The 24,719-nt window shown below is 46.7% G+C and overlaps 1 protein-coding gene across 1 annotated transcript in view; it reads right to left on the minus strand.

Annotated features, from left to right (window-relative positions):
• Positions 1-24,719, minus strand: part of ZSWIM5 (zinc finger SWIM-type containing 5) — a 547,686-nt gene that overhangs the window by 95,378 nt on the left and 427,589 nt on the right. The window contains exons 8-10 of the mRNA XM_069642358.1: positions 8,085-8,222; positions 6,190-6,447; positions 3,645-3,780 (exon numbers count right to left, since the gene is read on the minus strand). Coding sequence (XP_069498459.1) covers positions 3,645-3,780; positions 6,190-6,447; positions 8,085-8,222 — 532 coding nt within the window. The remainder of the gene's footprint in view (positions 1-3,644; positions 3,781-6,189; positions 6,448-8,084; positions 8,223-24,719) is intronic.

Below are 24,719 nucleotides of genomic sequence, written 5' to 3' on the forward strand. Positions count from 1 at the left end.
CGAAGGTCCAATGATGCCATCCAATCCTGGAGCTGAAGGATCTCAGAGAGTGACCATCTTGAACTTGTCCTTCCTGAGGAACTTGTTCAAGTATCCAAGAAGGGTCTCAGTCCTCTGCCCTTCTTGGGGATTAGGCAATAGGGAGAATATCATCCTTTGTTCCTCTCCATCACAGGTACTGGTTCTATAGCACTTTTATCTAGCAGGGTTAAGATTTCCTGCAAGAGGAATGGATCTGGAACAATTTGCGAATGACTTTCTGGTGGATGATCCCGAGGTCTATGTATGAAGGGGAGGCAGTAACCTTGGGCTACTGTTTCCAGTTCCCATGCATCTGAAGTAATACCTCGCCATTCTTTGATGCTGTGACAGTGCCTCACACCGGGGAGTCATGAGTAAAGATCTCAGGTTTTGAGGTGGCTGAAGCTGCGGCTGATGGAAAAAGATGCAGCTGCTTGGGGCAGACTGCACCACTACCTCGTCCACCACAAGGGAATCTTCTTTGTCCCCTGACCAGACTGTCCTCCCTCTTCCAACTGTGTATTAGCAAAAGGACCTACCCCTCCAGGATGATCCGCTGGGGTCAAAAGGCTGAGGCTGCCTGATGGCAGCACCTAGGGACTTGGCTGCCACCTTTGAGGTCTGCAGCTTCTCAAGACTTTTGTCAGCCTTATAACCAAATAGATTGTACATCAGGTGCAAACCAGACTACCCCAACAACGGAAATCTGCTGTCAGCAGTCTCCATACCGGATTGCTGAGTCAGGTTAAAGAAGCAGTCTCTTCCTTCACCTTGAGGGATATGATCTGCCGCTATCGCTATGCAGTCCCACTGGTTGAATGAATTTTGCAAGAGTACATGTAGAGTTAGACTTTAAAGCCATGCTGCTAGCAGAAAATACTTTCTTTTCCCCATGAATGAATTAGTTTGTCATCCCCATCAGGGGATATGGTTGGATACGCAGCTTGCTTAGAGGTGGATATAGCACTACTAGACTTTCCGGAGTCTGATGCATTGACAAGTAGCTTGGGTCGTACTGAATGGTCTATTTTTTGAGAGATGTTTATTTACCGCAGGGCTGACCCTAGAGCCTCCCAGTTTGCTGCAACTCTTTTTTGGAGTGCCACATGGAATGTTAGTATAGTCATATTGAGGACCTTTAGCCAATATGTCTGTAAGGTCGTCCTGCTTATATGAAGGAGCAGGCCTTCTCCATTCTAGGACCCGTACAACTCTGGACATTAGGCTTCTGTATGATGCATCCGCATGATCAGACTGGTCCGGTTTCCAAAAATCTAGATCTGGGGAGGTGTCTAACACCACTAGCAGACTGTAGGGTGTCGTATAGCTCCATATCCCTGCCTCTTCTGAAATGAAGCATTCAGGGACATTCGTATCGTTATGAATACCAGGGTTATCCAATTTGAAGACTACTTGGAGGGGTTTCATCTAAGGTTTCATAGCCTTCATATATTGAGGTTAAGGTTCTGAAAAAATCATTTCCAGGTAGAGGTTTAAAATACTTTTCCTAACTTTGAGGCGAAGGCGTCGATGAATGCATAGTCTGCGTCAATGTTCTTTCATCTGTGTCAACAGTGTATGTCTGTGGCATCGACAGCATCGAAGCAGTGTCATTGGACCTGTGCTTTGAGGGACTTTACCCTCGACTCAACGGTTTCTTAGACGATTTCTCGTTAAGACTCTCGTGCAGTCCTAGGCTTATGACCCAGGCTCGAGGGCATGCAGGGTTTTGCCTTGGCTTCATGCTCGTCATCGACTGTAGCATGGCCATTTTTCTTATGTTTCGAAGGTCAAGACCTGTTACTTGAAGACTTCACACATTTTCTCCCTATAGCGTTCACACGCATATTTACAGGAGTATGTAGCCGCGCAGACTACACTCCTTTCCTGCGAGGAAGAAAAAGGAGGATGATCTATGCCTTCTTAGCGATTTTTTTGATGACGAATTGGAGTGTGTTTGCTTGTCGAGTGGGATAGATTTTGGGCCTTTATGAGGAGATTAATCTCTCGACTTGTGGGGTGACCCACATTTCAAAGGAATGCACAGTGATTTGGGGACAATCCTACCCATTGACAGTTTAGCTTTTTGCTCTTTTAAGGACTTACCGGTCATCGACTGACAGGATCGACAGTCGGCGGTCTTGTGCTCACGCCTAGGCACCATGTGCATATTTTATTTGTGTCCATGATAGACATTTTGGAGCTGTAATCTAGGAACTTTTTGAAGCCAGTCTTCGGAGTTGGAGTCGGAGACTTGGTCATCTCAAAACATCTGTCAAACTGAAACACGCTGCAATTCCCGAAGCAACCGCATCTGTGGAAAAACGGAACTGAAGCAAATGGGCGCTGCGCGTGGTATTTGTACTCGACAAAGTCAGCCGAGATGGGAGGCCCTCGAGGGAGATCAAGTTGACAGTCTTAAATCACAGCGCCCTCTGCGGAGAAGAATTTTGAAGCTGGAAACAAAGATATAAGATGAGGAATACGTCGGAGGACAATCCATAACAGCTTGTTTTTAACAACATTTGAGCCATTTAATGATCTTTACCAAACATTTCTAGTTCTGGGGCTTGTGCGTGACCTTTTGTGGCAAATTTTAGTCAAATCTAGCCAGCGAGTTAAACCCTATGAACAGAATTTTGCCAAGTCAATGCAAATTGGTTTTACCTTAACTATAAGGTGGGGTGACGCCCACCCTATAAAATACATATTCCAGCTCCCCACCCCCTCTATTCTCATGCCCCCACCCTCAACGTCTTCCAAAAAAAATATATATATATATTCTCAGGGCCTCTTTCCAATTCGATGTATTATGGTGCTGTTACTGCGACGGAAGGATCCCCATTTTGTTTTCTGCACTTTGCAACATGATGTGAGTGTTGGGGTAGAGAATGAATGGCTGTAGTGAGGGGCAGACCTCTGCGTGGTAACACAGAAAATATGAAAATATGCGTGTGCTATACCAAGTTGCTTACTTTGATTGCAAAAAGTTTGGGATGTGTATGTAAATTGACAAGTGAGGGTGAATTGCGCAAAATAGTGTGCCTCAAAAGCCAGCCTGTCTGTGAATAATGGAGAACTGCACATTATGCACTTTGCCTTTTCTTCACAGTGCCCCATTTTTCCGACTTACAAAAACAAAGGTTATATACCGAGTCAAGCACTAGAAACCCTGTTCTGCGTCAAAGGGTGACTGTTAAACTATCTGTACCAGGCGCGTCCCTTTTCAATGCAGATCTATGGTTTTGCATTTCTTCATCCCTTTCCCCTACCTCTATTTTCATTCACCCCACTGTTGGCTTCTTTTTAAAAACCAAATCCCAGACCCTACTTGCAGCACTGCGTTGTATTCTACCGTTTGTGAAAGTGGGATCTTCATTTTGTTCTCTGCATTCTGCAATATGAATGCAAGTTGGTTGCAAGGAATTAACGGTTTGTGGTGAGGTGGCATACCTCTAACGTGGTGCTACAGATTAATATTGTGTCTTTAGGTATGCAGGGAGTGTGCAAATGTGGGTAAGTTACCAGACAGAACTGAGCAAAAGATGTTTAGAATAGATTCATATGATGATCACAATGCAAGCACACAGAGGAGAAACGAGAAAGTCAGAAAACTCACATACCTCATGGCTCGCAGCGCCAATTTATATGCCAAGTCTGCATCATGAGGCAGCAATGCAGAGAACAGGTACTTGGCAAAGGTGTGCATGGGCACACTCTCTCGATGGATCACCTCACCAAGGCCGCTGAAGGGTCCTCCTGATCAATACAGAGCAAAGGTTAGCATGGAATAATTAAAATGGAAATCGGAATTTTGTCACACTGATGTCCGAGTTGGAAGGGTCAAGTTAGCGATCAATGCATCAGTGTGTCAGACATGAAGACCACATTCAAGCATCGGTTCTACTGCAACACAGCTCTGCCAAATGACAATAGTCCCTGCCAGTGATGCTTGCTATTCCACAGAGGGAGCAGCACCGTGCACATACACCACAATGCTATGCACATTGCCCCCTGGGTGGCATATTCTCTTTCCATCCAGGAGTTGGCATGCCTCGCATTTACATGTACTGTGCAGCTTCTAGCAGCCAGGGATTCCTATTATGCACCTGAATAAAAATGCATGTCGCGACTAGTACTTTTCAGTCGGTGGGATGGGCTGCAGAAGAGCCAGGTAAAATGAACCATATTACACAGCATTGCATGGAGATTGTTCAATAAATGGGGAGTGAAGGAAGAGCAGGGAGGATGGTGTCTAGTTGTGTGCCAAGACCTTTTCCTTATTGCAGAGAATATTGTACTGTATTAATCGACAAAAAGATCATTCCATGGCACAGAATATTGATATATTCAGGAATGTGGCAGCGAGTGCATAGGTGGAATGGAAGCACAATGGGGTCATCGGATTGTAGCAGCTATGAACGTTGGACAATATCTGGTAGGAATTTAACAAAAACAGTCCATATCAATACAATGAACTCTGGCAGCAAGGTGGGAATGCTGCTTTGGATTTTCTTGAAATCGGCTAGGGTGTAGCTTGCTTTCCAAGGCAATGCTCTTCGCCTAAAGTATTACCACAGCAGGTCGACATAACTAAATGTCTATATAAACTGCAAATGTATATTTAATGCCAATCCTGTAAATGTATACTCCACCTGTACCCACCCCCTGTAACTAAGTTCACCTCAAGTAACAGCGCCACGAGGCCCAGGGGCTGTTTGTGCACTATACAAATGTAAAAAAATAAATAAAAATGCTAACTAAAAGACTGTTGTGAAAAACCAAGAAAATATCAGATGCCAACAGCAAATAGGCTGAGCCACTAGACTGATTTCCTATCTGCCCATACCACAAACACACGCCTTTCCACAACCAAATTCCAATAGGATGGTGAAAGTAACTAGATGGATGAGAATTTGGCACATTAGGATAAAGCTCAGCAATCGGCATATAGTGCTTTGTGGCCTTTAAAATAAAGTTCAGAACATTGAGGGAGTCAGTCTAGCAGGACAAAATAGATTAATTGTCCGCTTAATAATGTGCTTTGTGGCGTTCGACTAACAAAGTTCATGCATAGAAAGACAATCATGGTGTGGCAATATCACACTTCAAAGCAGTAACGCTAATTATGGCTACATTCAAGAGGCCATTTCCAATCGTCATAGTATTATAGTCCTCAGGGGTCCCAAAATAATAGTTTGAAGACTCCTGTCAGCCGAGGAACAGCAGAGGTGCAATATTCTGAAAAAGAACACCAACACATAAGACCATGGAAAAGGATTGAATCCGGAGCATCCTGTCGAATGAGGTTTAGTCTGGTCACCACTTGACAGGCACTTGAGAAGGCAGGTGGGTGAAACTATGCCTTATTCAAAGGATCTAGTAACTTTATTTCAGCTATGTTATACTGTAGTTTACCCTACCCAGTGATATTAAGCTCATCTTTTAGCAGCCATTGCATTATAAAGTGAGCCCCCGATTCACCTTCCAAAAGCATATTGTAGTAGTACATAAACTCTGCACATGTACCAACATCATGGGTTGCTTCATTCCTACAAGTTCCTCCTTTCGGGTTGATCCGCTTGTCAGAGGCTACCAATAAATCTTATATCGAGAGCAGGCAGTCTGCAACATATGGCTTCCCATAGACCAACTACTATCAGCGTGCACATCTGGAGAGCCACAGGTTGCAGTTTTCATTACCATGTTCTGTGTAAAACAATGGCTCATCTAGCAACAGCATGCTACCAGGCCTTGTTGCCAGAATAGCTCTCAACCTCACCTTCCAATGGCAGTCTTCCCGAGGGAGCCCCCCGAACCCCTTAACCTTCCAGCAATAGGCTATACTACACATTATAGAGTAAACGCCCCGATTCACTCCCCGGCATCATACTCTAAGGCTCCATGCATTTGGACCACCCATTTTTCATTGCATTTTTTTTTTATTTTGACATTAACATTGAATCCATCAGCAAAATGCAAGGGCAAGCCACATCCTAATCCCCACACACCTCAAATCATGATGCATTTCCCCCAAACATTACACCTGTGCCATTTTATACAAATCTACATATTGCTAGAGAATTTGTTTGCAGTCGGTCTGCACTACAATCGAGACTGGGTACGTCTTGTAGTACACATTATCCATTCCCATAAACCATGGCTCACCTTCCAACAGCAATATGCTCTGTTTGCGCAGCGTTTGCACAAGTACTGCATCCAGCTCCAATTCCTGCAGACGAAGGATTATTTGTTCCTCATTGCGGCACACTTTATCTTGTGCATAGAGTCCTTCAGGCATCACCCTCTGCTGACCCATTCCCATCAGCGCTACCTCCAGTGCCAACGAAAGGTAGGATTCCACACTGTCCTCGGAGCCTGCAACGGAGACATGCTGATAGACTGGTGGCTTAGAGTCTCCCACATCTACAAAAGATAAAGGCAGTACAATCAGTACCAGTAATCGAGAAACGCATTCTCCTAATGCTTCCATCAGAAACGCCATATCCAAGCAAGTGGCTCCGCACCGGGCACCCAGTGTGGGCCATTAAAGGAGGCGAGATCTGGAAAAGGCACCACGTGGAAAAGAGGGACAAAGGAAATCTAAAATTGGTTTTCCTTTATACATAAAACAAAAAAAATCACCCAGGAATGTGAAAGTCCCACAAGCATTTCAATTACAGAATTTACAGAGAACATACCCAAGTTTAACTTCAAAAACGTAAGGTACCCTTCTTCACAGCAGGTGGGCCTGCTGCATAAAGAAAATCAGGAGACTAAAAAAAGAATAGAGTATGCTGTTACATAAGACGGTTCTCAGGGCAATTGTGGAATGAGTTGCTACAGGGTGCAGCAGTTGGTCATTTAATACTGCAAACGGAACTGGCTGCCTTCCAAACGAAAACCAGAAAGAAAATGTAAAACTTGACTGAATCACAGAAAAGAGGCCTCTCATGGCTACCTTGAAAAAAACTCAAGCTCGCATTACTGTTGGCTGCATTTTCATTTGGTAGTTTGCATTATTTCCAATAGGTTGAGACCATGCTCTTTAATACCTTTAGTGCCAACGTACAGTCTACAAGCAGAGGTATAGATTTCAAGCTGTAAGCTACTAGACTGGTATAGTTACCGGCTCTCATTTCTCCACATGCAAACAGCACACCATTTCTTCCTAGCCAAGTATAACTCGTCAAAGGCAATTTCAAGGCCTAGTCTACAGACACTACTTTTCTTTCCAGTCTATAAAATACTATGGGTCTGGCTTTGAATGCATCCAGCATGACCGCAAACGTTCCTGTGGCACTCATTAAGGTCTATATGCTCAGTAGCAAACACGCAACTGAGTATGATGTAGGTGGTTCATCCTGACTTACAAAGTCTCAGAGGGCTTCAGTGACCTATCCGCTGACACAGAAAAATCGGCTACTGATTTAAGGTTACCAAAACTGCTTTTTTTGTGCGACATTGGCTTCAAATATGGCAAAAACTTTCAAAGTCTAGGTAGCACCCCCAAAAAGCCAATTGAACTAAATATCTGAAACCCGGGTTTGGTCATTTTCACATTACAACAAAGGTTAGTGGATGATCTTTAGAAGTTCAGGGGGTAATATCAAGAAACAGGTTTACAACAAGCTAACATACAGTCCCAAGAAAAAACATGTTCTGTTATAGCTCATAACCAAGATGTGCAAGGTTATAAACCGCATCAACAACAAGGACATCCTTGTAGGATCATTCAAGTGATAATGCCTTCAACTAGGTGGTCTGTTCAGAAGTGAGGAAAAGTTGGGAAAGAGTTGAAGCATCTCTTAAAATGCACTTTTGTCCGGTTTCTAACAACCTACTGAAACAAGCTTCCAGTTCAAGGGCCACAGATCAGTCAGCCATCACCCTGCCAAACTGGCACTGAATATGAGAAATACTATTACAGAGCGAAAGACAATTTGGACAACCTTAAAGAGTGGACCCTAAAATACCCATGAGGTTCTGCATAAGCAGACATTCTAAAATGTACGGACAGTCATTTTCCAAGTCAGTGTTTAAAATGTATGTCGCTTTCGCACCTGCGGTGTCCATGCAGTTCTCATCTTCAAAACGACATGCTTCAGTCAAGGTGGTAAATAGACAGCCCATGGGGTCCAGTGGGTGTCCCACCCAGCCCTCCAGGTTGGTAATGGATGTTGCACTTCTCTGTAGCAACTCTGGGGAAGGGAGTGGTGGGTTAGAAGAAAAATTAAGAAAGTTAAGCATACTGATAACTGAAACCGGTTCAACCCCTACGCTCCCAGGTTCAGTTGTATCACACATAAGGTATGAATTACAGGGGCAAACATTTGTTTGCCAGATACCCCAGTTCACTTGTGAATTTCTTTTCTAGATACTTATAACATAAAACAAGCATTTACAGGTAATCATAGGTTCAAATGTAAAGCAGGCAGCATCGCAGAAGAACGCATCAAAGTAACCTTCTACCACAGTAAACAATTTAAATGGGTTAAATGGAAGAAAAATATTTTAGTGATCCACAAATAGGTTGCAGAAGCTGCTGCTCAACAGAATCAACATGAAACAGGCTTGAATAAAAAATAACTCACTTGGCCATAGTCTACCTCTTGGACACTGTAGGCCATTTCTTTACTACTCACCAAATATGTAATTTGGTCAAGTAATCTCTACAGTCTATCAACCGTAGAGATTCTCAAAACACCACATATACATTTAGACTTTACAGTCTAGAGGTACATGTGTATACAGCAGACCTATGAGTAGGTGATTGATGGATTCATGTGAAACATAGACAAATCAGTGTGAAGAGTGCTACAGTGTGTGAAAATATTTAGAGATGGAGAAAAACTTGGATAGCAGGGACAGCTGGAGCAAGGAGTGGGGGAATGAGTGGGTGAGGTGTCCACGAAGAGCGTCAGCAGCAAGGTAAAGCTTGGGGACCCTGGGCAGTGTTGAGGGTGATAAAGGGGAGGGTTTAGATTTCCACATGCACTATTCAGTAAGAATAGTTATGGCAGGTTTGGATAAGTCCACTAGAGACCAACCACGTTAATTGTAGTCGTTCTGAAGCTTGCTCTCTCTTAAGATAAAGGGCACTTCCCAGTAATAGTCTTTTTGAAGTTTATCCTTTTAGTCCCATGCGATGCAGAGTTCACCGTCTAGTGGTTGGGCCCGAGTATTAAAGTAATCGCTAAAACAAAAGGTTAAGCATGGAAGAGACGTGTCTGCAATATAATCTCTGTATTGCATGTACATACTACCGAAAACGCTTCACCCAGTCTACTCCCTTTGCAGATTCTTTATTTTACGACATGTTTAAACTCTTAATAGGCCAAAATCTAAAAACAAAACAAACGTACCCTATTTTCTGTAACCCTCTGCAAGCAGGGTGCATTTGACCAAAATATTGCTGCAAATGTTTCTTTTTCAGTGTTCAAACCAGTTCTAGAGTTGCTCGGGAGGATGGCTAAGGGGCAACGTGCTCGCCTTGGAAGTAAGACGACAGAGCACCACAGGTTCGATCCCAGGCCCGCGCTTAGAAACCTCTGGGTATTAAGCGCGTTATAAATAACCTATCATACCATATCATATCATTAGCAGGGTTTCCCTCTTGCTGAGTGTGTGGTTGGTACAGTATTCAATCTATTGCTTACTGCTGCCTGCGTTTCCTCTTAATCTGCTTGTGTATATATGCAGTAGTGTTCAGGGGAAGTATCTTTGAACGCAAGGTTGGAACCTAGCATATGGTGCCTAGTGGCACATTAGCTATGAATGCAATTTTAGCGATGTTACTCTTTTGAGTTGGTTCTTGGATTAGAAAGAAGCTGGTTAGATCTGATGCACTGATCCATCCATCTGTCTAGTCCTACAGGTCCTGGGACTTGAGAGGTGACAGACAGGCAGTTTTAGTGCATAAGGTGGGTGGCTGCTTTTCACACAGGAAGTATCAAAATGAAGTGGGCAGTTTGATGTGTTGGTAATGACAATGAATGTAGCTTGTATCCCACGGTATGTGAAACAAATGTGCTTAACTGGTTTTCCCTTACGTGAGGGCTGTGCCTTTTCAAAATGAAGTGAAGGTTTGGGCTGTAATGAAGGGTCTGATGTCTGAACCTTTGGTTAGAATCCTCATGAGGGTTCTTGAAATGCATCATCTAAAACCAATCAGGAGGAGTAAGACTTTTTGGAGCACTGCTTGGGCTCGGTTTTAAGTGGAAGAGACCATCTTTGGAAGATGTAGCTGGAAATTACAGAAACTTCAAGCATGCTCTTTCCTAGAGAGTATTCAAATAGCATACAGAAGAAGAAATGGGGTAAACTTTATTTTTGAAGGGCAGGGATTTGGACCTTCAGTAATTGAGGATTCGCTGGTAAGTGAAGCAAAGCATCTACCTTGTGATTTTCTTCTTGAACCGTTAGTGCAGTGGGTTAGTATGGATCCAGAAGCACAACACTTGGGGCTGTCAGGAATTACAAGCATAGCTGCTCTTGGCACCACTAGTAGTGGCGCGAGCCAGAGTGGGCAAGTTGTTTTATATTACTAGTTAGAAGAGTAATGCCCTTGCTAGCCAGTAAATAGGCAGTTTCAGGAGCTCTCTACTGAACGGGTGGCCACGTTGTTCAGAGAGGTGCCACAAGATCTGACTGAGGTTGACATTAGTGATCGGGACAAAGTGGGATATATCTAATAGTAGTGCTTTGAATGGGCCAGCTCTAACTGGCCCTCAGTACCTGCACTTTATTTTTGGCCATAATGAGGGCCAGACTATTCCAAGCTCGAGAAGCGTAAAGGTACTTCATACTATTGCCATTGTCCCACATTTACTTGTCCCAGCTCTTGTTTTCCATTTTTGTCCTGTAAAAACAGGAAAGCACAGGAATGTACATCAGCTCTCCCTGAAGTTTTGTTAACAGGGGGAATGGAGAGGGACTATTGTCCATTTAAAACGTGTGATGGGGTGGGAAGCATACCATTGCATGGTGTGTACAATAAAGACTCTTGCAGGTGACATTACATTGGGTTGCATTTTCTTACACTGTGAAAACAGTTTTATAAATGTATACTTTCGTAGGCTTTTACTGCCATCTTCTAATCAGGATGGATAAAACAAAGTTTTAATCTATTTTTGCTCAGCATGTGTCAACTGATTTATATAATGAGTGCACTTGTCTAAGCTTTGGAGGATCTGGTGCAGCTGTCCGACCAAGGTGGAGTGGGGGCACTGATTTTATTAGATCTTCTAGCTGTGTTTGAGAGAATTGATAACTGCATCCTATTGGAACGCCCCGCCCTAGCTGGTATCTCCAGCCCGGTATTTATCTGGTTTTCTTCTTTGTCATAAAGGGCACAAACAATCTTTTTCCTTTTCATTCAGCCCTGTTCCTGTGTCTTGTGTTATCCCCTATTCTTTATAATTTAATGTATATGCTATGCATTACTTACCGTAAAAGCATTTCTAATTATGGTATCTGCTTAAATTCACATGCTGTGCATATAGTCCGACATCCAGTGGTAACCGCGGAGTATTGCATCTCGTCTTTCGAGGATCGAAAGGGGACATCGACATGGGCATGCCTGTAACACTATCCCTAACTTGACGTGTAGTGTACCCAAGATCCCTCACGCATCAAGGTCCCTCTAATTGTATTTTTTCTGCCATGAGGGAGCCTTATGACTATCGTGAGCGAGTACATAAAAGAAAGTAGTAAGACGTATATGTTCCTTCTACCTGAGCAGCGAGGAAGGGTGGGCGCATGTAAATCTAAGCAGATACAATCATCAGAAATGCTATTACAGTGAGTAATGCATAGCTTCAGATGCTTGTTAATCTGCTTAGAATCACATGCTGTGCATAGACTAGCGAGCAGTACCCAGAGTTGGAGGTGGGTTGTGAGAAGGAACAGTAGAGAAAAGATGTCTTAATACTGCTTGTCCCACCTGGGAATCAGCTCTAGAGTGGGCATCTAGACAGTGTTTTGTAAAGGTGTGAACAGAACTCCAGGTTTCCGCTTTGCAAATGGACTCTAGGGGAACATTTGCAATGAAAGCTATGGAAGCCACCGTGCCGCAAGTAGAATGTGCTCTAGGCTTGAAGGACAGTTCTCTCTTAGCAACAGAGAAACAGAGTGTGATGCAATTGGCAATCCACCGAGAGAGACAGATCTCCTCTACCAGCTGCCACTGAAACGAAAAACTGGTTAGTCTTTAGTGGTCTAGTTCTTTCCAGATAAAATATGACTGCCATCTAATGTATGTAGGCTTCTTTCGGCCACGTTATTGGGGTTCTGAAGAAAGTAGGTAGTTAGATTGATTGGTTCACCTGGAACTTGGAAATACATTTAGGCGCAAATCAAGCGTGCGTGAGCAGAACCACCTTATCTCTGGACTGTAACAAAAGGGTCTAGAACTGAAAGAGCCTGTAGTTCACAAACTCTTATAATAGAAGTGATAGCTACTAGGAAGGCTGTCTTATAGGTAAGATCCTTGAGGCTTGCCTTATGCATAGGCTTAAAAGGAACCCCCCCCCCCCCCCCCCCCCCCCCCCAAGTCTAGTCAATAGCACATTTATGTCCCACCTGGGAGTCTGGTTAGAAAGGGGGAATGAATCCTTTTAACCCATTCCATGAAAGCCTTAACTGGTGTTTTCCACCACAACACCTTCTGTAGTGATGTAGTCTAGCCTGAGAGAGCAGCTAAGTGAACTTTCACAGAATTAAAAACCAGGCCCGAGTCTAGTGAGTCAGGTACAATACAATGTGTGTAGGAGTGCAGTCAATTGGATTGACGCCCTTGAATTTACACCAGATAAAGCGCTTCCATTTACTGTAGTAGCAATATCGAGTGTTAGGTTTTCTGGCCTCCGTAAGTATGTCCATGCATCTCTGAGGAAGTTGGAGATGCCCCAACTCTGACCTCAGGAGCCAGGCCGCTAAGTTCAGAGTTTGCAGGCATGGGTGCAGAGTTTCCCCCCTGTCCTGAGATAGCATGTTGTATGGGCAAGGCATCTTCATTGGAGGAGATGGGGACAGCTCCATCAGGTGAGAGGACCAGGGTTGGCAGGCCAACAAATATCATGGTGACTGGTTCCTGGTGCATCTTGTGCACCATCTTGTTGATTAGGGGAGGAGTCCAGGGAAACGGGTAAACAAATTTCCCCGACCATGTTATCCAGAGACCGTTCCCCTTGGATCAGTTCTGGGGGTACCTGAAGGCGTAATCTTTGCATCGAGTGTTCGAGCGTTGCAAACAGGTCGAACTCTGGCAAGCCCCATTGTGCGAAAATGTTGGAGACTGTCTTCATGTAGTCGCCATTTGTACTATACGGGCAGTGGGAAGTCTCTGCTGAACACGTCCGCGAGATGATGAGTTCCCCTGGAACGTGTTGGGACAACAGGAACATCCTGTGGTGGAGAGCCCATTTCCAGATGTTCTGGGACAGCTTGGATAGCCCTGGAGAGTGTGCCCAATTGCTTGTTCAGGTAGTACATGGCTGTGGTACTGTCCGAGTATCAGGACAGTCTTCCCCAGCAACTGTGTCTGAAATGCTTCCAGTGCTTTGAATACGGCGAATAGTTCCAAAAGATTTATGTGGTTGGATGCTACATCTGAAGACCACACGCTGTGCGCCGTCTGCTGATGCAGGTGGGCCGCCTCTACCCCGTGAGAGATGCATTTGTTGAGAGTGGCTTCTACTGCGGGGGTGGTGAAGGTCTTCCCCCTTCAAGAGGTTTTTCCTCGACCACCGCTGCAGAGAAAACAAGGGCTTGCGAGACAACCACTAGATCGTCCCACTGTCCGCTGGCCTGTGCCATTGGCTGTTAAGCCACTTTTGCAGGACGCCATCATTCCTAACAGTCGTATGGCTTTGCGTACCGTTACCTCTCGACCGGCTACATACTGAGGGATCTAAAACAGCAGGTTTTGAACCCTCCCCGTTGAGAGGGAAGATTAGGCAGTCGTCTGTCTGAATTAGAGCCCCTAGAAACTGCTTGACCTGACTGGGGTCTAGGCCGGATTTCTTGTCGTTGATGGAGAATCCCAAGCTGAATAAGAGGTCCATCTTCTTTTGAGTGTTGGACAGGCATGTTTCGTAGGAATGCCCTGTTATGAGCCAGTTGTCGAGGTATGGGTAAACTGGGATGAGTCCCTGCGCAGGTGCACTTCTGCCACTGCCAGTACCTTTGTAAACACCCTTGGTGCTGAGCAATCCCGAAGGAGAGAACTTTGAACTGATAGTGCTTGTGCTCTATCCTGAACCTTCGGTATTTTCTGTGCGGCAGCAACATTGAAATATGAAAGTATGCATCTTTCATATCCAATGTTGCCATGTACTCCCCTGCAACAGCAGAGGAGTTACCTCTTGCAACGTGACCAGACGAAACTTGAGGTTTGACAAATTTGTTCGCTGGGCGCAAGTCTAGCACAGGACTCATGGTGAGATCCTTAAGACGAGAGCCGCCCCCTCTCTGTTGAGAAGGGCTTTGGGTAATCAGAGTCATGTTCTGTTTTGGCTGTCTCAAGTGCCTCATCCACGGCTTTACCAAACAAGTTGATCTCCTCAACCGGCTTGTTTATTAAGGATGCTTGTGTTTCAGGCTTAAACCCAGAGTTTCTTAACCAGGCATGCCGTTTAAGAAGGGTGCCCTGGGCCAAGGTCCTTCCCACTATTTCAACAGCGTCCAGAGTGTTAAGAATGTTGTGGTTGACTTGCTTGCCTTCCGATACAATCGCAAGCAGACAGGCCCACGCTGGTTCAGGGACCTCTTTATGGCCCACTTGCAGCAGGTTCCACTGTACATCTGAAAAGCTAACCAACAGTGTGGTGTTGGCTATTCGGGTGGAGAATGCTGCAGCTGTCGTAACCCTCTTCCCCAGTGCGTACAACTTTTTGCATTCCTTATCAGGCGGCGCCTCACCTGTAGACAGGGGGACGCCCGCCCTTTTTTCGTTGCAACTACCAGGGAATCAGAAGTGGCATGCCCCCTAATGTAAAGAAGTTCTTTAGGAGATGGGAGAAACTTCTCCACCCTGGGATTAACCGCCCTGGTCAGAGCTGCTGTTAATAATGAAGGAGCCAGACGTCTCTTAATAGAGTTCCGTAATGGAATGGCCCGACTAGCAGGAGGTTTTTCCTCAACACAGCCTCCTGGTGGCGATATGGAAATGATTCGGCAGCCTTCTTTAAGATGGCGTTAAACGCCATCTGATCTTCCACAGGTGAGGCCTGACGGGCTGGTGTGGTAGGAGGGGAATCCACATACAGAGCGTCAGGGTCCGGGGTAGGAGAAGGGACGACCAAGGTTGATCATCAACCGGATGGCTGTCTTCCCAATCCTCTATGGGATCAGCAGGTTCATCAGTAGGGTCCCCAAAGGGATCATCCTGTACATAGGGATTTATAGGAACCTCATCAGTAAGGTCAAACATTTTCTTCATGAGGATCCTCAAAGGTCCTCTGAAACTTGGCCATAGGCATACAATAAATCTCCTCACGAGGCCTCTTGGGAGTGAACCTCTGAGAATTCAACTAATTTCTCCGGCCTCTTCATGCACCCCTCAAACTTCTCTCTGGTCAATGATCATGTACCAGAGGCGTCCAGGGGAGGAAAGGGTTCTTCCTGACTATTTTCCTCTCTTGAACGTCGAGAATTTTACCCTAAAGTCTTGGATAAAGACAAAGGGCTCTCAGAGTACTCTTTGAGGCTCTGGGTGTTGTGACGTGTCTTAAGACACGTCTTTAGGCCGTTCCTTCTGTTTCGACTGTTCTTTAAGTTTCACCACCGAAGCGATCCTCGCAATACTATCACTGATGCTCCGGGTTACAGGGAGGTGTGTAGGAAGAGCCAGCGGCTGCACTGTGGTTTTCGGCACACCCAGGGCCTTAAGCGGTGTCAGCGCTTTCTTTTGATGCATCTCGATGGCCATGTGTGTTTTGGTGCTAGCGCCCTTCCTATTGGATTGCCCGGACGCATGCTGCTGTTGCGGGGTCGGCTGCTGATCATCAAGGTCAGCGGACACCGCAGAAATATTCGGCGTGTCCTTTGCCGCTTTGGAGTGTTTCGATTGTACCGCCGAAGCAGAACCATGAATTATGTGCTTTGTGTGGTAATCAGGTGCGTCCCTGTCACAGGGATGTACAGTCCCCATAGCAAAACTCACGTCGTGCCTATCGGAGCGTAGGACGGACGCTGCAGAGCGAGAACTCTCTGCCGTTACGTCAATGGCTTCCTGAGTGGAACCATGGTCATACACCAACCTCTTCATCACACTCAGAGGCTGGGGAATTACTCTCGTCCTGCGACATACCGTACACCGCCCACTGCTTCAAACAGCGCTCAATAGATTTGGGACGGAGGAGCTTCGAAGCAGCACAGGACGTCTCATTGTGACTGAGGGGAAGACAATTATTGCATCGGCAGTGCTAGTCTACCACGGATATTTTGCCTTATAAGAAGGACAATCTGTAGTCCTGTCCATAGCACAGGATTACAATAGCGACCGCAAACCCAAGGGAACAAAGGTGAAAAGGAAAGTCATTCTTCAAAAGAATGACCACCCTGACCCCACTCTCCCTACTATACAGGCCGGCCAGAAGGCCCCGCTACGTGGTCGGCAGCGCCGACCGGATCAACAGCCGTCGAAGTTCCGTAATTGGCAGTCATCAGCGGTGGCACAGGAATCAACCGCCGAGAGGCGTGACAATAAGAACAAATGACCGAAGGTCGAGAATATAACATAGCAATGTTTTATGAAGAGCTCTGCATTAAGGCGACCAGTTAGCTGGGCAGAAAAAAAACTATCTGAGGTACCTCGATGCACGAGGGATCTTGGGTACACTACATGTCATGTTAGGGATGGTGTTACAGGCACCCCCATGTCGACGTCGCCTTTCGCTCCTCGAAAGACAAGATGCAATACTCTGCGGTTACCACTGGAATTTGGACTTTATGCACAGCATGCGATTCTAAGCAGATTAACAAGCATCAGAAATATAACCACTGGTTGGCAGGGAAGGATCCTACGGAAGGATGAAGGGCACATTCCACCAGGGGAATGACTACCTCTACAGCCCTGCAAAGGGGAGTCCCAATAAAAAAATTTGTGAAGTGGTACTTTCTGGTCAAGTTCTCATTTACCCCCATATTAGTTTCTGGTGTTTCCCAATTCGTCGCCACCCTTTTCTGCAAAGCAACATGAAATGGTAGTATGGAATCCGACTGAGGACCCTTATCTAAGATGTCTGTTAGACCATCTTGTCAGAACAACGGAGGTCTCCTCCACCTCATGTAGTCCACTACCTTGGACATGACTTGGCTGTAGAACGCATCTGCATGCTCCACAGCCTCTGGTCCCCCGAAATCCAAAGCAGGTGAGGTGTCAACTTCACTTGCAGTCTATCAGTTGTCATAGAGGTCCCTCAACCAGAACTCCTCTGCAATAAAACCCAGGAACATTTGGCGTACCAAATTGGAAGCCAAATTGTGCCTCTTCACCAGACAGCTCATTCTCTTCATAAATGGAAGAAAGACTTAAAATAGTCTTTCCTGGGTAGTGGTACATATGTTTTCTCAGGAATGGGGGGAATTTGCAAATACTGGGTTCGACACTGGAAGAGTCAGCGAAACTCTTCATTGGCACTGTAGATTTTACTGGGGCGCTCAACGTTGATGGCGCAGCTGGCAATGATGGCGCAGCTGATGTCAAGGGTTTGGCTGGCAAAGGCGCCACCAGCATCGAAGGTGTCAATGGCATAGACTACCTCGACTTATGCTTCCGGCTCGACTGATCCTTTGATGAGACTTCTTCATCCCGGGTTCGAGGGCGTGCAGGAATTAGGTTGAGCCCTTTCCTTCCCAGCTTCTTTCGAAGGCGCAGTAGGATCATGGCTTGGAGGCAGTTTTTAAAATATTCGGAGCATCTCTGCTCTGAAGGACTCCCACTTGGCCGGAGTGGACTTTTTGGTTGGGCAAAAAACCCTCTCGGGGCAGCTGTCTGCCACGAAGTCGACTAAGCCGACCTACAGTGCCTTCTCTTTGACTTCAAGGACTGAGTGGTGGGAGCCACACCTCAAGCTCAACCACTTGGCTTTCTTCCCCTGAGGAGTCGCTTCTCGACTCGAAGGTTTCTTGGCCGGGGTAGGAGATTTAGGGATTCAACCTACCTTCAACTTCCCCTTACATTCCTTCAAGGCCTTTCCAGTCAGACTGGCACTGGGAGCAGTCTGAGGTGTTATGGTCCGCCTCGATGCACCACAAAGATTCGACCCACAATCCCAACAATTTTTGAACCCGGTCTTCAGGGTTGTCTGTGTCGAAGAAGACATTTCGATTTCTCAAATTAATGAAGTCACAAAAGTGAAGAAGTGCGCTCTATTTTTCGAAGCTAAAAATGTCGCGGAAAAACAGAACTGAAGCTAACGGGCGCTGCGTGTGCTACACATGCCTTCAATTACATCCTCGATATGGAGGCCTTCGAAGGACATTGAGTCGACACATAGCGCCCTCTGCTGAAAAATTTTATCCAAAGCAGCTGAAGCTATAGCTTATATATCAAAGATGAGGAATAAGTGAGAGGACACAATCCATTCGAAACATACAACTTTATGCACAATGTTATGATATTTCCTTAACAGTCCTCCCCCGGCCCCCATTGCCCACACCACCCTGTACAATTAAATAATGACATTCAACTAGTCAACAAAACATAAAAACTCAAATACTAAAGGCTACAGCTCGGAACTTCACAGTGGCTAGGGTTCAGATCACTGTCCCTCCCCCCCTTCAAGTCTAGCCAGACTTGTCAGGGATCGGCCTCTCGGGTCTACACTCCCCCATTTCAGGATAAAGATTCCCCACTCAAGATGAAACGATTCCACACAGTCGTTGACCATTGCTGACAGTTTATCATATGTGATTATGTCCCAGGGCTGGTTCATCTGATCGTTCACGGAGGGTGTGGACTTCTCTTTCCACTTCTGGGCTACGGCCACTCTCCCTTATCTCAACCTAGCTTCACTCAGTTTTGGGACTCTAGGTTCATTACTATGTTCACCTGGAAGTCCCCCACCCTCCAACAACACGGGATGTGCCAGGCATGCAATACTTTAAAGTTGTGTTCCATTGCAGAAGTGTATAGGTTACCACTAAACACAAGTTTTAATATCCTACTCCAGGTGGCATCTGAGAATTCCCCTCCTGCCTGTTATACGCCGGGATGCTTGAAGGTCTGCCACCCTTCTAAATCTGCTGTAACCATCACCTTATATAGTTTGAAGAGTACTCCCTTTCTAGAGGCATCTTCGTTGAGGACTTGTACGAAGGGGGTCGTGAGATCTTAGGGTGCCACTTTGGTTCCAACATAATTCCCTTCAACTGAAAATACTCAAATACACTCAGCAAACCCGCTCGCATTACCTACCGTCTGGGGTTCGTATTTCAGGACCTGCTCAGAGAATAATTGTCCTCTCTCCAGGAAACATCCGAGATTTTAATTTCCTTCCTGGTTGTATGGCTTCTATTTCCCCCCATTATTTCCTTTTCTTGCTCCGCGCTCTCACTTTTCCTCCTGGCTCCGATGCCCATTAGGACACCAAGAATCATAGCCTTGAAGATCTCCCAAACAGTTGGGACCCCTGTTTCGTCGTTATTCAGTTGAAAGAATTTCCTGATGGCCCCCAGCAGAGTTAGGCCAAGTTCCTTATCTTTTAACAAGTCATTACAGGACCATCTACCATTCTGTTTTCCCTTGACACAATCTCCCAGGGTGACTAACCCCAGGTCATGGTCAGACCACAGTATGACTTCCGTGGTTGTTCGCAACAATGTTTCGTAGGGAGCTTTCAATAAGGAGATAGTTTATTCTAGAGAAAACATTATTAACTTTCGAGTAATAGGTGAATGGGGGATTGTGGCCCCGAAACCTAGTGAAGGAGTTCACCACACCCAATTCCGTATTAATTTGCTGAAATTGGAGAGCTCTCCTGTATTCCCCTTGGGACACCTTATAGGGTTCACTTTTCCTGTCCGGGTCCAAGAGCATTTTAAAATCAGCCCCTATAATCAAAGCGCCTGCCACAAATGTTTGAATCTTAGTCTTCACTGCATCCCAAAATTGTTCCCAACCTTCATTGGGGGCAGTACAACGACACCAGTGTTACCAGATTACCTTTGATCGCCCCCTTTACCATCACAAATTGTCCCCTCAATCTGTCATCTCAGCCCCGAACACGAAGTTCAGTTTACTAGCCACTATAATTGGCACACCTTGCTTTTTGGAGGGGTTTGAAACAAAGTATACCTTATCTATCGATCTTGCCTTCAACATTGGTTCCATTGCGCCTCCTGTGGGAACATAACCTCTAGCTTTAGGGCGGTTAAATTTGCGGATTGTTAAATATCTTATTCAGGGAATTTAACCCTCCAACATTCAACAAATCCAATGCCATAGAATTAGCTGAACTAAACGTTTCGACCGATTAAGAAATCAAGGACGCTGTTTAGCATTTCCATTGCTCTGACTGAGCCTTAAAAAGGTCACCATTGTACCCAGTATAGCAAATTTTCAGCAGAAATATTTGAAAAGACTTCGACTACTTCGGTATCCCTGCAAAACCTCCCCCCCCCCCCAATCAACCCCAACTACCCGCCCGTACCTGGGCGCCTGGACTCCTAGCAACATTCTAGATATTGCCGGGCATGACCACCAAGAGCTAACCCCCCTCCTGGTTCCCGCACAGGCTTTCCTTTAACATTACGACTCCCCCGAGGGCCCCCTCCTACCTGAACCGGCACACTCCCCAGGTTATGCACACATTGGAGTAGCAGCCTGATGTCTTTTTCAGTCCAGCATTCATAATAACTGATCATTTGTGAAAGGCTTGTGAGACCACTCTGCCCCACATTGACTTCGTCTGTTTGGCTCACGAATTAAGGAGTGTGAAAATACCACCAGCGACCATTCATGCATTGGCAAGCTCACTCACACCAACAAATACATTAGCACCACCCTCCCAGATTACATTGGAGGTTTCCGAAAGCAGATTTAGTTTTTGTGACTACCTCTGGCTCGGCAACAATCTGCAGGGCATTTGCTTTGCACAGTTAAGACACTAGTGCTTGAAAGCTTGAGACCCTCCGGGCTCTGCCACGTCCATGCGGGAGATGGTGGATTCAGTTTCTTAAACTTGCGAAAACCCTTGACTCGCCATCTTTACCCCAGGTCCTCTCCTCCCTGAACCAGTTTCCGACTCCTCCCCTGTAGGGCGTTGTGCGGGCCCTGGAAGTTCTTCCCCGAGCAGTTCCCTGGTAATCTTGCTGATATCCTCCATGGTCAGTCTGTATTTGGCTCCCTCATTCGAGCACCAGGGAGAAGGGGAAGCTTAGCTTCATGGATACCTCACTCCCTTTGTGGAAAGCAATTTGGTCAGGGGGGCACAGAGACAGTGTCTGGTCAATGTGAACGCGTAGAGATCCTGAGAGATAGTTATTTGCGAACCGGACTCATTTTCCTGGCCTTGCCTAGAATGTTAGCCTTTTTGTAGTAGTGAAATTTGGCCAGGATAGAGCGTGGGCCTCTGGCTCCACCTCCCACCCTGTGTGCTCCGATGATAGTGGGCTCCATAGTGTTATCTTAATTAAACATCTTCTTAACAACTTCACTTATTGCTCTTATATCGTCACTTTCAGTATTCAACACTCTGGGAATCCAAAAAACCTGAGGTTATTACGCCGTTCTCAGTTTTTGAAATCATCCATCCTCAGCTTAACGTCTTCGTCCCTTCGCCCCAACTCCGAGAAGCACACATCCATTTGGATTCCAGAATCTTGACTGAGGTCTGGTTGGCTTCCAACCCCTGACTTGTCTAATCCATATTGTCATCTTAATTACCAAGCCCATTCAGACTGTGACCAACGTCTGCTCGTAAGCCCCTTATTTCCTCTAACAGGGCCACCATATCCTTTTTCATAGACCTGTCGTCGTCTGCCATTGTGGGGTTGGGGGATGTTCCGGTCTCGGAGGGAGGGACTGTGCTGTGAAATGGTATTTCTGGAGCGATTGTTGCCAGTTCATGGGATATTGCGGGTGCGACCACCTGGATCTGTGTTGGGGGGGGTGGCAGGCCTACTCACTTCACCACAATGAAACTCCAGCTCCAGCCCAGGGTACTCCCTCACCGGTGAACCAAGTGGGGATCCACATCGCTTTGGCTGGCTGTGCTTAAACCAACAACGCTGCCATGCTGAGGTGCAGAGTCACCTATTCCTCTATCAGAATGCCACGACGACCTTAGACTATATCTGCTAAGGGGGAATCACATTGGTAGCTCCTCCAAGGGTTCCTGGGGACCTTTGTCCAGGTGTGCCCCCCTCCACTGGGAGCACTCTGCCTCTTTGCACCCTTTAGCGACAGGCAGCCTGGGTCTCCAATTACCTCGTCCACTTGGCTCATCCGGGCAGTTGCAGGAGGGCGTCTGGTCCACTGCTGGGGTCCCCCTACCCCAGCTCTGCTGGTACTCGCAGGCACTTTTCCCATTTGATTATTTGTATAGCGCCTATAAACGAAATGTTTCAAAGCGCTTCAAGGAGGGAGGGAAAATGGGAGAATAGTTAAATTCTCCCAAATCCTTGAAACAGTTCAGAATGTGAAAAATAACTATCAAATCATAACAGATAGTACAAGTGCATGGAACAATAAGGGAGAGGGAGGAAGAAAGGAGACAAAACTAGCAGTAACATTACTATGCCTGACGACACTTGTTTCAGTGCAAGAGTGACAAGAGGAGGGGAGGTGTGGGCGAGATGAGAGAAGGGGTAAGGAAAGGAACAAAACAAGTAATTATCATTAAAGGTCAACAACTGTTGAAGATCGTGCTGGGGTGGGAGGATAAAACAAAACAAGATGGGAAAGGGGGGACAGACAAGCTGTGATCAGACGGCAAGGGACCGATGATAAGACTAAGTGCTGAGATATCGTTTAGAGGAGAAAGGGGGGGGGGGACAAGACGGCTGCAAAGACAGGCAGCTACGAATTACTATGCCTGACGGCAATTGGGGTACTGCCGGAAATTGACAGAAGTAAAGAAAGGGAAGGAGGGGAGGAGGCGGTGAGGGAGAGGGAGGGGAAAAAAGGAGGGGGGCAAGAAGGGGAGAGTGGAGGCAAGAGAAACACAAGGGGCAAAGGGACCCAACAGGGGGCAGGGAGTGGGACTAGGCACTGGCAAGGGGACAGGGGGGACATGGAAAACGGACATGGAGACCCTGGCGAGGGGCAGGGGGGCCATGGAGACACTGGCAGGGGGGCCATGGAGACACTGGCGGAGGGGCAGGGGGGCCATGGGGACACAGGCGGGAGGCAGGGGGCCATGGAGACACTGGCAAGGGGCATGGGGGCCATGGAGACACTGGCAAGGGGCGGGGGGGGTGAGAGGGACAACTCACGTAACAGAGGGGTGGCCAGGGGTAGACAGAGCCCCATTGTGGGCCTTATCTGGGCCGGCTCCCACCTCCCGGTTGCTACAATTGGCTGAAGGCCAATGCAACCAATGGGATAGGGGGCAGGGGCTGGCCCAAATTCAGGAACAAGCAAATTTCAAATGGCTTGTTGTTCAATTGGCAGTCTCTGGATCCCCACACGACTGAGGGCTCTTCTAGGTTGTTCTGTAATGTGAGGGAGAGCGGCCGGTGACCCACAGTGGGACAAAGCATCTCCCACATGAAGCTTACTTCAGCACGGCGGTCCCCACTATTGGGATGCCTCCTCCCGCGGCTGCTCTGCAGGGTCAGGGGGCAAGAATGCCACGGTCGCCGTTAAGGTAGCAGTCACTGGGCTGCTGGCACTCCGTCCCTCACTCCTTTCAGCAGGACCTGGAGCCTGTGAATCCTCAGGACTCTCTCCATATAGGAATGCTCCTCTTGTGAAATCGAGCCGGCGGCGACCACCTCCGGTATGACAGGCCTGTCTGGACTCAGCCTGTCTGCTTTGCTGTAGATCCCCCCAGCCTTGCTTGCTCTCCCTGTGGAGATTCTTAGCAATTCGATGTGCGTGACCTCTGCGCTGGCTTTTCTCACAGACGTAACTGGGTCGTCCTTGGGCTCAGAAGCATTGGATTTGGAACAAACATGCCTCGCGATACTCTTTCTGGGGTGATGGGGGGTGGTCCAACATTGGGTTGCTGGGTCTGCAATTCGGGCCACTCATGTACACTGTTTTTAACGTTGTCAATATGGGGGATTTTCAAGTTTTAGACTGGCTCGGTTGGGTACTCAAAAAAGCTTACATGCCCACCACCCCATCTGCTACACGTTTAAAAACAAATGCATATCCACTAGCTTACTATTCTGATGGCATATGTCACAACCCTCGCCCAAAACCCCCTCTGGCAAACCCATTGGCCAGGTGGAGTCAGGACTCTGGCCTCTAGAGCCTGGCATCCTCTTCAAAAGCCCTCATGGGGCCAGTCCTAGCGCCCATGGCGCCAGGCTCATACACCAGGAACAACAATGTGCTTGGGAACTACTTTATTGTATTGTCAGCCAACATGGAGGCATCCACTTAGCTTGGTTCCCTAAGAACCAAGATATGAGGTCTAGTGTTTTGGGTGTGGCAGGCCTGGAACTACTTTCCCTGGTACTACTTTACCTGGGCTATATAAACCACAACCTGACTGCAGAACATGCTTCGTGTTACTTTGCAG

Source organism: Ambystoma mexicanum, chromosome 1q, assembly GCF_040938575.1.
Source record: "Ambystoma mexicanum isolate Mex_15411 chromosome 1q, UKY_AmexF1_1, whole genome shotgun sequence".
Lineage (NCBI taxonomy): Eukaryota > Metazoa > Chordata > Amphibia > Caudata > Ambystomatidae > Ambystoma > Ambystoma mexicanum.